The sequence below is a fragment of the Phyllobates terribilis genome, unplaced genomic scaffold (assembly GCF_046119375.1).
Source record: "Phyllobates terribilis strain yellow unplaced genomic scaffold, ASM4611937v1 Scaffold_1__5_contigs__length_1240528914, whole genome shotgun sequence".
NCBI lineage: Eukaryota > Metazoa > Chordata > Amphibia > Anura > Dendrobatidae > Phyllobates > Phyllobates terribilis.
The window spans coordinates 490,846,233-490,861,283 of record NW_027362761.1 but is presented as its reverse complement, the minus strand read 5'-3'; the positions used below and the strand labels follow the sequence as shown (position 1 = coordinate 490,861,283).

Here is a 15,051-nt window from a genome sequence, read left to right as displayed (position 1 = left end):
GTCATACAGATGTGCCAGTGCGGCTACAGTCACTATGCACAGCGCAATGGGCAGCGGCTGTAATTAAAACCCGGCATTTTGATTGACAGACAGTACTGCAATGCATCAGTGCAGATTGGTCTTTATCTTGGCATCTTGAATGCTGGATGATGTACTTCCTTCTAAAATTAACTAAAAGTCAATCTAAACAATGATCTCCATTATACCCGTTCTGCACGGGAATTATAGCTGGCTTGATATTAGCTATATGTTGTACATACTAATCAAAGGGGGGTTGTCCAGAACTTAGATATTGATGGCGTATCCTTATCCTTTGGATAAGTCATCGATATCAGATGATTTGGAGTCTGATGCCCCATGTTCAGCTATATGCAGGTATCTCTGTAGACAGAAGTGAAGCAGATCACAGCTCCATACACCGTGTAGGTGTAAGGGGGAAGACCGGGGTGTAAGTACTTTCAGAACAAGGGATTCGGAACTGCCGGGGCCATACCTCTGGTTGCAGGGGGAAGACAGACTGCGAGCACAGGAGTCAGGTGACTGGGAAGCTGGGGGCGTGACCAGAGTGAGAGCTGGGAGGTCAGGTAACTGGAAAACTGGTGGCGTGGCTAGACAGAGGGGGAGACGAGGACTTTTGCGCGGGAAAGCGGCAGGAGAGTCCCGCTCAGGAGAGCAGTGTGAGAGGGTCCAGGCTCCTGGCTCCAGTACTTGGAGCAATATCCGAGTGCAGTGAACCGGAGGAGTCAAGCCGACTAGAGGAAGAAGAGACCCAGGTTCCGTGGAACTGAGCACGTGAGGTGCCGTGTTATGGACTAGGGGCTCAGCGGGTAAAACTGGAGAGCGCCCGCTGCCGCCAGAAGACGGAGCATTGTTTGGGCGGGGAAGCCTGAAGAAAATTACACCAGCATCAGCTGGCAACTGCCTTGTGGAGGATAAGAGTCAGCTAAGTGTAATAACTGTCGATTACAACCAGTTTGACTCTGCTATATCTAGTTAAACTGTGAACTGTCAGTTATAGACTTTTACCTGCTACTTCCCTTGTTCATCCCCATATTTTCCCCTGTTATTCCCTGCGTGCAGATTGACCCTGTTATTGTGGCACCCCAGGTCTGGTCGCCACAGTGGCAGCAATGTCATGTCTGAGAGCAGGTGGGAGGTTCCCTGGTTGGGGACAATTAGCATGCAGCACCTCCTGCCTCAGTCCAGGGAGGGGAGAAATCTGCCCTTTATAAACTGGATCTGGGGCGGGGTTAGAGAGACAAGTTCCAGACAAGGTTCCAGTGAAGTTGCAGATAGGGACAGGTCAGCAGCAGGCTGAGGAGTCCCTGTAGGCAGAGGAGGAACACAAGGCCAGGAGGGGAGCTAGCAGAGCTCGTCCTGGCTAGAGACTTACAAAGCCGGACACTGGAGTCCGAGGCTGTGAGGGTTATAAGCCCAGCAGCAGAAAACCACCACGCAGGGGACTTCAAGTCCTTTGGCCCAAGGAAGCACGGAGGCTCAGCCACACGAGAGGGATCACTACTGCCCCGCAGGGGTGAGAAGTACGGAAGGCCCGAGTCGCCAGTCATACGGACGAGAACAACACGGTACACTCTGAGACGTGGGCTACCACCACACTACAGCGGGATAGCCAAGAAAGAGTGAAGTCAGCACGATAGGCCTACAAATTCCCCCTGACCAGCGGGATTTCCCAGTTGCTCTCAGACTGACCAGGCCTCCATTGTTAACCTGTATTCCAGACGGGTCCCTTAATGCCGCCAACAGTAAAGACCCTGAATTGCGTGACAGACTCCGTGTGGTTACTGCTGCTCCCGCGTGCCATCACCACCAACATCCCTATTTACTGCCCTGAGGCTATACTCCTCCCGTGGGGAGTTATACTGCCCTCTGCTGCACCCACAACACCAGCCTCAGCGGTCTGACCTGCAGCGGCGGTTCACTCTGACCGCAATCCACGGGTGGCGTAGTCGGACATTTAATCACAAAACCCTATAAACAGACTGCCATTTGGGTTGACCACCCTGAGCCACGGGACCGGGTACCCGCCACGCAAAGACTACAACCCCCAGCATCCACAAAAGGTCCGGTTCCCGGGTATCCCCACACACACACGGCCCAGGGGGTGCTTCAACTTTTGGCGTAGTCGGCAGAATTTCGTGCCCGCCACCAACGGGTACTGCGTGCCTGAAGAAAGACTGTAATACTTACCTTGGTGGAGTTTCCCGCCATCCGCAGCCGTTTCCCGCCATCCGCAGCCATTTTCCCACCATCGAGCGCCATCTTTGGGACACAGTGCGGGAAGAAGAGGGGCGTGGATGACGAAAGCGCGCGAGAACTGGAGCCCCGCCTTACGCACAGACGCTGCGCAAGGTCCTGAAAGGAGCCGAGCGAATGCTGACATCACCAGGACGCGACGCAAGGTCCTCAACCCCGACGGTCGCCTGCGGGGCCGCGGCCTACAGGAGAAAAGCAATGGAAGGTAGGCCACGGTTGACTTAGGGGGGAAGAAGATGTCGGAAACGGAGGGAACTGCCACCGCCAGCGTGGCCGCTGCCGCAGTGATGCCGTTCAAGATGCCTTATAACCCCAGAGCGGCCTGGTTGCCCCAGTACTCAGGGGAGTCGCATACCCTGAGCGACTTTAAAGAGAGACTGTATAGCCTATTCAAAGTATACCCCCTGACGGAGGAACAAAAAGTGAGCATACTGATAGGCCAGTTAACCGGCGCGACCCAACGAGAAGTAAAGTCCTGGTCAGTCAGGGACAAGGGGACCGTGAAGGAGATTTTAGCCCGTCTAAAGGACACTTTTGATACCCGCACCTCAGCAGAGATCAAAATGAGATTTTATGGGTGCAAGCAGTGGGCCCAAGACAGTATAAGAGACTATGCTTTGAATTTGCAAGAGGCCCTTAAGCAGGCAGACCCTGACAGTGTGCGGAATGCAGATAAACTGCTGACTGAACAATTCATTGAGGGTCTGCTGTCCAGCGCCCACCGAACGCAGTTACGCCTAATGGCCCTGCAGAACCCTGAGTTAGACTTTGCACAGTTTAAGGACAGAGCCATCCGGGTACTCCGAGAACCCGCACCCGGTGGCATTGCGGCCTCCAGGCACCCTGCTATCACTTATTACCAGGAGGCGGTGCCCCAGTCTATAGAACCTGCAGGAGCCAATGCACAGACTATGAATAGTACCCCGTCTACAGACCTGCACCATCAGGTCCAAGAACTGACCAAAAGCGTTGCCGCACTAACCAGGACTGTGCATTCGTTACAGGTATCCTCTCCAGGAAAGATCCAGCTGGCTACCAGTCCGGAGGACGTCCCGGGGCGCCGACAGAAGAGGATCCCACCGTCCAGAGGGAAGCCAACAGACCGCTACGACCAGGATGGACAACCCATCTGCCGCCACTGCAGCCAGCCAGGACATATTGCGAGGTACTGTAATTTAAACGAGCCCAACCTGGGGCAGAGGGCCAGCCCCCAGACGTAAGATCATCAGGCCCGTCAAACTGGCGTGACAAGTATGTGGGGGGGCAACCAGTCTTGCCTGTGGTACTGGATGGCATTCCCATGAGTGCACTGTTGGACACTGGGTCACAGGTAACCACCATCCCCTATGTACTTTTCAAGCGGTACTGGAATGACACGGATATTACCCGCTACCCAGATAATGACTTGAGCACCATCGCCAGCAATGGTCAGCCCGTGCCGCAGGTGGGGTTCAAGGAGGTGACCATCAAAATTGGTAAAGTTGAATTGCCGGCGCAAGGACTGATTATTGTGGACAATGACCGTCGAGAAAGTCACCCTAAGATAACCTTGGGTACTAACGTTATTGAAAATTGTCTTTCAGAGATAATTGTTATATTACAGCAGGTTGCAATGAATGCCTGCTCCAGCCAGCAGCGTGTCTTACAAAAAGAGATCAGAGCCCTGATGAAGCGGCAACAGGTAGAACTGTCTGGTGGTGAGATTGGTAGCGTTAGGATGAGTGACCCGTTCCCTATCGCCATGCCCCCAAAAAGTGAAATGATGATCTGGTGCCGGACTGCAATCGGGTTAAGAGGTAGAAACTACCAAGCTATGGTAGAACCCGTTTACTCAGACAGTAGGCCCACCATTTTGACAGCACGGGGGGTGGTTGATGTCCGCCATGGGAGGATACCCGTCCGCATCCTAAATATTGGGGAAAGAGAAGTACACTTGCCCCGGTATGCCACTCTAGCCAAATTGTTCACCATTAACCAAAACTCTGTAAAAGCCGTGGAACCCTTGCCTCCATCTCCCCCAGAGGAAGGTAACGGCTCCGAAAAACAAATGGAGGACTGGTGCCAGAAGCTGCACGTGGGCACTGACTCCACTCCCCCATGCCAGAAACAGGGAGTCTACCGGGTGGTTCAGGAGTACGAAAGAGTCTTTAGCAAACACCCGCTAGACTTTGGGCAAGTAAAGGGGGTGGAACACCAAATCCCCACAGGAGACCATCCACCCATAAAAGAGAGATACCGAGGGTATGTTGCGAGAAATGATGGAGGCTGGGGTGATCAGGGATAGCTGTAGCCCCTGGGCAGCTCCTCTAGTTCTTGTAAAAAAAAAAAGATGGCACGATGAGGATGTGTGTAGATTATAGAAAAGTCAACAGAATAACACACAAAGATGCGTACCCGTTACCTAGGATAGAGGAGTCTTTGGCTGCATTAAAATCTGCTAACTTCTTCTCTACTTTGGATCTCACTAGCGGGTACTGGCAGGTTCTTGTAGCAGAGTCAGACAAGGAGAAGACCGCCTTCACCACTCCGATGGGTCTCAGTGAATTCAACTGTATGCCATTCGGACTCTGCAACGCACCAGGGACCTTCCTGAGGCTGATGGAGTGCTGTCTGGGGCACAGAAATTTCGAGACGGTCCTACTCTACCTGGACGATGTCTTCGTGTATTCCAAGACCTATGAGGACCATCTAAAGCACCTGGCAGAGGTGTTCGATGCCCTGGCAGGCTTCGGCCTAAAGGTGAAACCCTCCAAGTGTCATCTACTGAAGCCAAAAGTACAGTACCTGGGACACGTGGTGAGTGTTGACGGAGTAGCCCCAGACCCTGACAAGATCACGGTGATTAAGGACTGGCCAAGACCCTCCAGCATAAAGGAAGTCCAGCAGTTCCTCGGGTTGGTAGGCTACTACCGAAGATTCATCTCCGGGTTCACCAAAATGGCAGCCCCTATGCAGGACCTCCTGTTAGGTCAGTCAAAGACTAAAAGTCAGAAGCCGTCCTTTAAGTGGGACAAGCTGGAGGAGGAGTCTTTCCGCCAGCTGAAGATGGCCCTCACGGTGGATGAGATCCTGGCCTACCCTGATTACGGCCAGCCTTTTATCCTCCACACTGATGCCAGTAACGTGGGGCTAGGAGCCGTACTGTCCCAGATCCAACAGGGCAGAGAACGGGTAATTGCTTATGCTAGCAGAAAGCTGAGACCCACAGAGAGAAACCCCGAGAATTATAGCTCCTTCAAGCTAGAGTTCCTGGCAGTGGTGTGGGCGGTCACCGAACGCTTCAAGCATTACCTGGCTTCTTCTAAGTTCACTGTGTACACGGACAACAACCTGTTGACACACCTGGACACTGCAAGACTTGGTGCCCTAGAGCAGAGATGGATGGCCCGGCTGTCTAATTATGAATTTACTATCAAATACCGGACAGGGCGTGCAAATGCCAACGCAGATGCATTGTCCAGAATGCCTCACTTGCAGGACGGGGAAGAGGATCCAGAAGAACTGGAAGAAATTGAACTCCCTGCATTCCACCGTCATGGGATCACCCAGTGTTACCACTGCGTAAAGGAGAGGTGCTCTGCCACCACTACGTTCAATCCCTTACCCCACCACGGTTGGGCAGAGACACAAGATAGTGACCCTGCAGTCCGCCTGGTAAAAGAGATGCTGACCCAGGCTGATGCCCACCTTGCTCCGGATGCTCCAGATGAGACCAAACAAGCTGTGGAAGGAGAGGAGCAAGCTGTTTCTCTACGAGGGGAGGCTGTGCCGCAGAACCGTCAACTCTCGAACACACGAGCTGACCCTGGCGGGATGCGGCTATGGTCCTAGAAGCATACCATGATGGAGCAGGGCACTTTGGATGGAAGAAGCTGGAGTTCCTGTTGCGTGAGCGGTTCTTCTGGGTAGGCATGAGAGGGGCTATAGAGAGATGGTGCAGAGACTGTGGCCCGTGCAACCTAAGGAGGAAGGACCGCGCCAGCCAGAAGACTCCCCTGCTGCCCATCATCACAAAGCAGCCCCTTGAGCTGGTGGCCCTGGACCACGTAAAGCTGGCTCCAAGCAGATCAGGATACGTCTACGCCCTCACAATCGTAGATCACTACTCCCGGTTCCTAGTGGTGGTCCCTGTCAAAGACTTAACAGCTCAGACGGCCGCCAGAGCCTTTCAGCAGCATTTCTGCCGCCCACACGGGTATCCAGAGAAAGTGTTGACTGATCAAGGTCCAGCGTTCGAGGCTGAAGTCTTTCAGGAATTCTGCAACCTGTATGGCTGCAAGAAGATAAGGACAACGCCTTACCACCCCCAAACCAACGGGATGTGTGAGAAAATGAACCAGGTAGTAATAGACCTGCTCAAGACATTGCCCCCGGAGGAACGCAGCCTGTGGCCTGAGAAACTGCCGGATCTGGTGGACTTGTATAACCATATCCCAGTAAATTCTACCAACTGCACCCCAGCTTACCTAATCAGAGCAAGACCTGGTAAGCTGCCAATTGACCTGGAGATGGGAGTCCTGACACCCAAGGACACCTCACCAGAAGCAGACTGGGACGCAGAACAACAGCAGCAGTACCGGAAAGTACAGGAAAGTGTGGAGCGAAGTCTGCCTCAAGCAAGAGAGAGGCAAGAGAGGAATTACAACCAGCATGCTCCTGCTGCCCCCCTGGCACCTGGAGAGCAGGTCTTGAAGAGGAAGAGACGGCTCTTCAAGTTGGATGACCAGTGGGAGAAAGACCCGTACAACGTACTGCCTTCAAGCCATGAAAACCCAAAGGTATGTGTTATCAGTAAGGATGGAGGAGAGACCACAGCCACTGTCTCCAGAGACCACCTGAAGAAGTGTCCCGAGCAGCTGCAAAGCGCTGATGAAGACCAAGATAGCCCTCAACCCGCAGAGGAAAGGGAAGAAATGGTCAGTACAGTGCTCGGAGAATTTCCCCGAACCTGGACAAAAATCAACAACGCTATAGTGGTACCCGTCCTTACCTTTCTCCAGCCAGCCCCTCAAGGGCCTGCAGAGGAGCAAGTAGTGTTGGAAGAGCAAGTGGCCCCGGAGGCTGAAGAGTACATACCAGCAGCTCAGGAGAATCAACCCTCTGCTAGTAGTGAACCTGCCATGCCCGTGGTGAGCCGAAGAGTACGCAGAAAGCTGCCCAACCTACCCGTAACATCTGCAAATACCTCTAGTGCAGACACGAGCACATCCAGTACACAGGGGGTGGAAACAGGGGACCCGAATAGAGTACCACCAGACAGTGGGTTACGTAGGTCCAACAGGAGCACTAAAGGCCAGGTACCCGCTCGCTGGAGAATCTAATATGTTGTATTTACCTGTATAGATGCAAAAGTTGGAAATGTTTAATGTCTGTGTTACCTGGTTATTAATTATGTTTTTCTAGTTCAATGGACTAACAGGTTATGGACAATGAATAACCGGAACTGTACCTTGTACATAGTTGCACAGAACACAAAACCCGTCGAGGTGGCTGAAGACGTGGTCCAGCTCTGGATCATCAAAGCCCTGTAGCCACCCGAGGGCCTACATGGAGGGTTTGGGACGGGTCCCTCAAAGTGCATCTTGGGTGACAAGGACACCCGGTCACGGAAGTGCCATGACCTATAAAAACTAAATGTACTTGTATATATGTTTATGTTATTGCTTATTCTCTGTTATGCTGTGTTTTCCTTAAAAAAAAAAATTGGTTAGTCCCGGAGTACTAAATTTCACTAGGGGGAAATGTGGCACCCCAGGTCTGGTCGCCACAGTGGCAGCAATGTCATGTCTGAGAGCAGGTGGGAGGTTCCCTGGTTGGGGACAATTAGCATGCAGCACCTCCTGCCTCAGTCCAGGGAGGGGAGAAATCTGCCCTTTATAAACTGGATCTGGGGCGGGGTTAGAGAGACAAGTTCCAGACAAGGTTCCAGTGAAGTTGCAGATAGGGACAGGTCAGCAGCAGGCTGAGGAGTCCCTGTAGGCAGAGGAGGAACACAAGGCCAGGAGGGGAGCTAGCAGAGCTCGTCCTGGCTAGAGACTTACAAAGCCGGACACTGGAGTCTGAGGCTGTGAGGGTTATAAGCCCAGCAGCTGAAAACCACCATGCAGGGGACTTCAAGTCCTTTGGCCCAAGGAAGCCCGGAGGCTCAGCCACACGAGAGGGACCACTACTGCCCCGGAGGGGTGAGAAGTACGGAAGGCCCGAGTCGCCAGTCATACGGGCGAGAACAACACGGTACACTCTGAGACGTAGGCTACCACCACACTACAGCGGGATAGACAAGAAAGAGTGAAGTCAGCACGGTAGGCCTACAAACTCCCCCTGACCAGCGGGATTTCCCAGTTGCTCTCAGACTGAGCAGGCCTCCATTGTTAACCTGTATTCCGGACGGGTCCCTTAATACCGCCAACAGTAAAGACCCTGAGTTACATGACAGACTCCGTGTGGTTACTGCTGCTCCCGCGCACCATCACCACCAACATCCCTATTTACTGCCCTGAGGCTATACTCCTCCCGTGGGGAGTTATACTACCCTCTGCTGCACCCACAACACCAGCCTCAGCGGTCTGCCCTGCAGCGGCGGTTCACTCTGACCGCAATTCACGGGTGGCGTAGTCGGACATTTAAGCACAAAACCCCATAAACAGACTGCCATTTGGGTTGACCACCCTGAGCCATGGGACCGGGTCCCCGCCACGCAAGGACTACAACCCCCAGCATCCACAAAAGGTCCGGTTCCGGGTATCCCCACACACACACGGCCCAGGGGGTGCGTCATTATCATAAACCTCCCCTGTTTATTAACCCTGTATTGGCTGCTCTTTGTTTCTGTGTCACTGCATCTAAAGTACCCGTGTTACATAGGGTTCCTGTCATATACAAACATGTACGCTGATGTGCTCTAAGTACACAAACAATGAGGTGGGGGCACCGAAGAGCATTTTTGCACCATTTAGCCTAATGCCAGCCCTAGCTACAGTCATCCCCTAAACTCTCAGCTTTAGAAATCTATGATGACTGTACTGATGTACTTGCCTTATTCGGACAGTCCTTTTCTTTAAAATGTTGCAACAGAACTCTCACAACTGTTTCATGACCATTAGCAGCAGCCAAATGTAGAGCCGTGTTACCATCCTGTGACAAATACAAAAATATGGGACGTAAAGACGTAATCAATGATCTGATCTACTTACAAGCCATGATCTCGACAATAAGAATATTGCGTGAAACATTCAATCCAGTTCTAGCAATCTATTACTTAAAGGGAACCTGTCATGTTGAACATGGTTTCTGATCTGTAGACTGGATGCTATAGAGCAGGAGGAGCTGATCAGATTAATCTACATTTTAGTTGGAAAAGTTTCGGTAAAACTTGCATTTTATTCATTGAAATCCCTGTTTGTATGGATATGAGTCCAGTGGGCGGTCTTACTCAGTGAGTGACAGTCTTCCCTGTGTGTCTGTGCATGCAGAAATGCAGAGACATCTGTCAATCACTAGTAGGACCGCCGAGTGGACTCATGCATACAAACATCAAGGATTTCAATTAATAAAATATAAGTCCTACTGAATCTTTTCTAACAAACCTATATACTGTACTATTCTCCTCAGCTTCTTTTTCTCTATACAGTGCTGTCCACGGAACAGCCTGCATGTACAATGTGGCAGGCTCCCTTTAAATACTAGATATTTTAGAATTATTTCTTGTTCCCAGGTTCCCAGCTTGTATGCAGTATTGCAGTCCTAATCACTTTAATGGAGATACAACTCATGGACAGAAGTGATGCTATTTCTGGAAGAAAGTAGCCAGGTTTTTCAAATCCAGAACAACCCCCTTAAGAAATTGATAGTTATATATGCTGACACTTTTAACTCCTTTCCGACATCTGCCGTATGTATAGGCTTCTACTATTACATGTTTTCTGGACATAGCGGGGCTGCTGTGTTTTAGCAGTTCAGGGGGTTGTTTTCCTTGTAACACTTGTGGATGTCCCAGTTACAGTGACAAACATTATATTTCTTGACCCCTTGGGGACATATTATGTGACAAATATAATATTCTATATATTTCTGTAAGAAAAAAATGAAAGTCAAAAGGAGCTGAGCTGCAATACCTGGGAACGTCCATTCACTGTTTACATTAGGCTGCCACAGGTACTGATGCAGGCTCGGACTGTCACACAGGGAAACTGGTGAATTCCCCGGTGGGCCCCCAGCCCATATGTGAGTAGTAATTGTCAGAATACACTTGATTCTCTATGTACAGACAAAAGCAGCATCTCCTTATTCATTTAACAAACTACCTAATTTATTATTATAGAGAAGCATAGATATATTTGTGAATGAAAATAATGTAACATTGTAGCTGAACAGTGGGCCCTCAGAAACAATATTACCGGTGGGCCATTGGTACCCCAATCCAACACTGTACAGATGGGTGGGGTGTCCAGTGTGGAACTCCCCACTTATCCGATATTGATGACCTGTCCAAAGGTCAGCAACTCATGGTGACCAGGCAAACCATTTAGATTATGCTATATTCTTTATAGCTGTTCATAGCAAATGAACACACACCGACATTACTGCTGGTAAATGGTCATGGAAGAACCTGAAAAACTTGTTTTCGAAGAATGTAATCTCCAAAATCAACGGTACACATTGCGCTGTCACCATGGTGTTTGTCATTTACTTTTATGGCAATTAAAAAAAAGCAAGGCCAAGCTGAGCTGTACTGCACCTTGTCTTCCTGAGATGTGAATAATCCCATAGAAAGTAGATTATTGATCATGTTAATATGTCCATTCTCAGCTGCTAGATGAAACGGTTCTCTGCCTCTCTGGAAAAGACAAAACATTCCCGCTTTATAGAAGTTTAATATGTCAAACCCATAAGGAACATGAAGCTTCTGAGCCCCAATGTAAAATGTGTAACAGGTACATTTGTAGGTTACCTCTGCACACCCTATGGCTATACCCTTGACCTTTAAGGTGGATATTACTCACTAATATCAGAACTTCAGTGAATGCAGTAATTCTCTAAAATACTGCGGCTTCTGGAATTCTTTCTCTTCTCTTATAAGTGTGAACATGCAATTAAAGAAAGGGGAAACTGTCATTCTGCAGTCACACAGTCCCTATTTTGCTGATTGATATGTTGAGCAATGACGGGATATCAGATACCTCTGTCATTCCCTTATCAGATTAAAGGGATAATTCATTACTTTTATATTTCTGATGTCTTTAGTGTCCACTGAATAGAAAAAGAGGTGACCGGCAGCAGCCACTAAACAGTGTACACGGCTGTGGTGTTCTGCTCCGTACACTGTTTACAACCAGCTGCCACCGGAGGTGATAACAGTTGATAGGGGTTTTACGCTCCCCAGGTCCAGAGCCGGCTCTATGTTGCCTATTCTCTGTTGTGCTATGTTGACTGCAGTGGTGATGTCCTATTGACAGCACTGCAGCCAATCACTGAGCTCAGTGCTCTTTACTCCTTAAAATACAGTCATGCGAAAAACTAAGTACACCAGTCTGAATTCTATGAACATAATACAAACACATCAAGTCCTTAGAAAAACTTAAAATTAGGTAAATTAGGTAAATACAACCTCCTATGAGCAACAGCACATGACAAATTATACTATGTCATTATTTATTTGGCAAAAACTTAGCCAAAATGTAAATACAGTGAGTGAAAAATTAAGTACACCCTTATTGATTTCATAGCAATTAAGAGGGCACTGGTAGTCAAATGCCCTTTTAATTAATTGTTTGAAAAGCAAGTGTGATCACCTCTATAAAAGCTGAAGTTTGGGCACTTTGCTGATCTGAAGCATGCAATGTTGTGGTAACACAATGCCAAGGAGGAAGGAAATTAGCAATGATCTTAGAGAAGAAATTGTTACTGCCTGAGATGGGTTATAAGGACAGTTCTAAGCAATATGGAGTCCATCATTCTACAGTGAGAAAGATTATTCACAAGTGGAAAAGACAGTTGACAATTTTCCAATGAGTGGTTGTTCCAGCAAATTCACACCAAGGTCAGACTGAGTAATGAAAAGAGAATTGCAACAAAAAAAAAGAGCTACAGCTTAGACTATAAAGGCCTAAGTTAGTATCTTAAAGTGAACTTGACAGCTGATCCATGTTGCTTGATCCATGGATATTATGTATTACACACTGGCTGGATGATCTTAGTCATATATTTTATTTATTTTCCTCAGTTATATAACGTCTTTCATACCACGGCACTTTACAGACATTATCGGAACTGTCTCCATTGGGGTTCACAATCAAGATTCCCTATCAGTATGTCTTTGGAGTGTGGGAGGAAATGAAACAACCCAAAAGAAACCCACACAATCATGGAGAGAACATACAAACTCCTTGCAGATGTTGTCCTTGGTGGAATTTGAACCCAGGACCCCAGCGCTGCAAGGCTGCACTGCTAACCACTGTGTGCTTAACTCTAAAACTCTGGGGCATTTCCAAGAAAAACATAATTTAATAGGTGAAGGTGATTGAGACTATTCTGACAGGTTGGTTCCCGACGGCGTTTTCACACCTACTGCCTTGGAGTGGCAAGTCTCTCCCTATACATGCATGGAGGAAGAGACCTGTCAGTCACAGGCAGCGTGCAGGGAGAAGCCGCCAGGGACCTTCTTGTCTGACTAGTCTCCTGTTCGGCTTGGTCCCTAGCGGCTATAAAATTACGGTATGTTTTCCTCTGAAATGCTGCAGTGTTTCAGAGTTGAGCATACATGGCTGAAATCATACAGCCAATGTCTGCCACATGCAGCCAATGGATCGGGCAGCATGTATCAGCTGTCAGGTTCCCTTTAAAGGAGATCTGTCAGCAAGATTTCACTCCCCAAACTATTAATATGGCAAGTAGCTCTTTTAAAGAAAAGTCCAGCAATACTTATACATGGCCAGTCTGTTTCTCTGTTAGTGAGAAATCAGCATTTTAATTGAACTGCAAATGAGGCTGAAAAGCTATTTGTAGATTTGAAGCCTCTGTCACTCCAGCTCTATACCCCACCTAGCACCGCCTCCTCCTGCTTGACTGACGGCTCATTTGACTGAATTCACATAGCATAGAGGCTGCCAGTCAAGCAGGAGGAGACAGTGTGATGGGTGTGATAATATTCTCCACATTACTCTGTGCTTAATTGTATATTTGCCACCAACTGCACCTTCGATATGATGATACATAACTCATTTTATGCCTAGTCACCCAAGGATTATCTGCAGAATAAACCACAAGGACTTTTCATAGATTGTACCTGGCTGCTATTTCACAAAGGAGCCAGGCACACCTCACAGAACCAATATTGGAAGACTTTTACATTCAGCCGACCCAGTTCTTACTAAAGAAATGCATTGTGTCGTGTTTACAAGAGGGGAGGCTGATATATAATCCGCATAGTACATAGAATAAACGACTGAATCTACAGTAAATCAGCAGGAGCAGTCCCTGGGAGGATGTCGCAATACATGTGTAGAAAATAACATGCATGCCTTCATATGAGTCAAAGGTTGATCCTAATATAGTCCATGTAAGTTTTTTAGTTTTTCTAAAGTAACACATTTTTCAAGTGAAAAGGCTCCTTTTTTGGAAAATTTTTGGAGGAGTTTTTCTTATTTGAAGCGAGTCCAGAAGCGGGTTTTGAAGAGTGCCGGAAGAGTTTTTCTTGCCCTTTTTGCAGTCTTTTGATTTGACATTGCCAGCTTGGAGCAGATTTCATTAAATGAATGAAATTAAATAAATGATAGTATTTCCTATTGCCAAGTCTGTAAAATTCTGATCTATCAAAATCTAAAATTAATTTTCTTGTATCGCATACGTTGCCTTTTTCAATCATCACACCGCCCCAAAAAATACAATAAAAATAGGATACAACATTGTATGTATCCAAAAATTGTATAAATAAAACCATCAGCTTACTATGCTCTAAAGAAGCCCTCACACAGTTCCTTTGACAAAAGAATAAAAAGGTTACAGACTTTGGAAAATGGCAACAGCAAAAAAAAATTTTGTTTTTTTTACAAACTGCAGAATTTTTTTTACCATTAAATGATAAATCAATACAAGTTTCATATTTGCCATAAGTGTACTGACCTGGGAAATCATGTTGTCAAGTCATTTTACTGCACAATGAACACCGTAAAAACAAAAAACAATGGTGGAATTCCTTCGTTTTCTTTCATTTCACTGGGATAATTTTTTTCTGCTTTCAGTACATTTTATGAAAAAAAAGAATGGTATGATTCAAAACTACAACAAGAAAAAAGCACGCATATGGCTATGTGACAGAAAAATAAAAAAAAGTATTGTTCTTGTAAGAAGGCGAGGAAAAATGAAAAATCGTCCTATTATTAAGGGGTTTAAGCGGTTTTTAAGAAGGATTTCGAGTAGCCACTCAAAAAAAAAAAAGAAAACTCCTCAAAAGACTTCAGGTGAACATATTAGTATGTCACACTTCTACAGGCTACAGAGCCAGAAACGTAACAGCTTTTCACATTACAGAACGTGATGGCATCACCAGGACTTGACGTCACTTTCTGGTCAGTGGTGGTTCACCTTCATAGACCCCTGTGGATATTAAGAATGAATGGGCTCACTGCTGGCTTAGTGTTATGACCCCTTCGCGGCTTTTTCCGTCATACCGGTGCATCTTCGAAACTTGTCGTACAAGAAACTGCAACACATTTCCATTCATGAGAACCACACTTGACATCATGTCATCACTTTCTAGGATAGGAAAACTCCTTAAGT

The 15,051-nt window shown here is 47.8% G+C and overlaps 1 protein-coding gene across 5 annotated transcripts in view; it reads right to left on the bottom strand.

Moving 5' to 3' along the window:
• Positions 1–15,051, bottom strand: part of ANKDD1B (ankyrin repeat and death domain containing 1B) — a 142,589-nt gene that overhangs the window by 78,660 nt on the left and 48,878 nt on the right. For 4 of the 5 annotated variants that reach the window (XR_012320203.1, XM_073680089.1, XM_073680058.1 and 1 more), the window contains exons 6-7: positions 11,012–11,110; positions 9,306–9,408 (exon numbers count right to left, since the gene is read on the bottom strand). Coding sequence is in view for 4 of the 5 variants with exons in the window: in XM_073680089.1 (XP_073536190.1) it covers positions 9,306–9,408; positions 11,012–11,110 (202 nt within the window). In the remaining variant the exon portion in view is untranslated. The remainder of the gene's footprint in view (positions 1–9,305; positions 9,409–11,011; positions 11,111–15,051) is intronic. The other variant, XM_073680081.1, reaches the window with a different exon arrangement.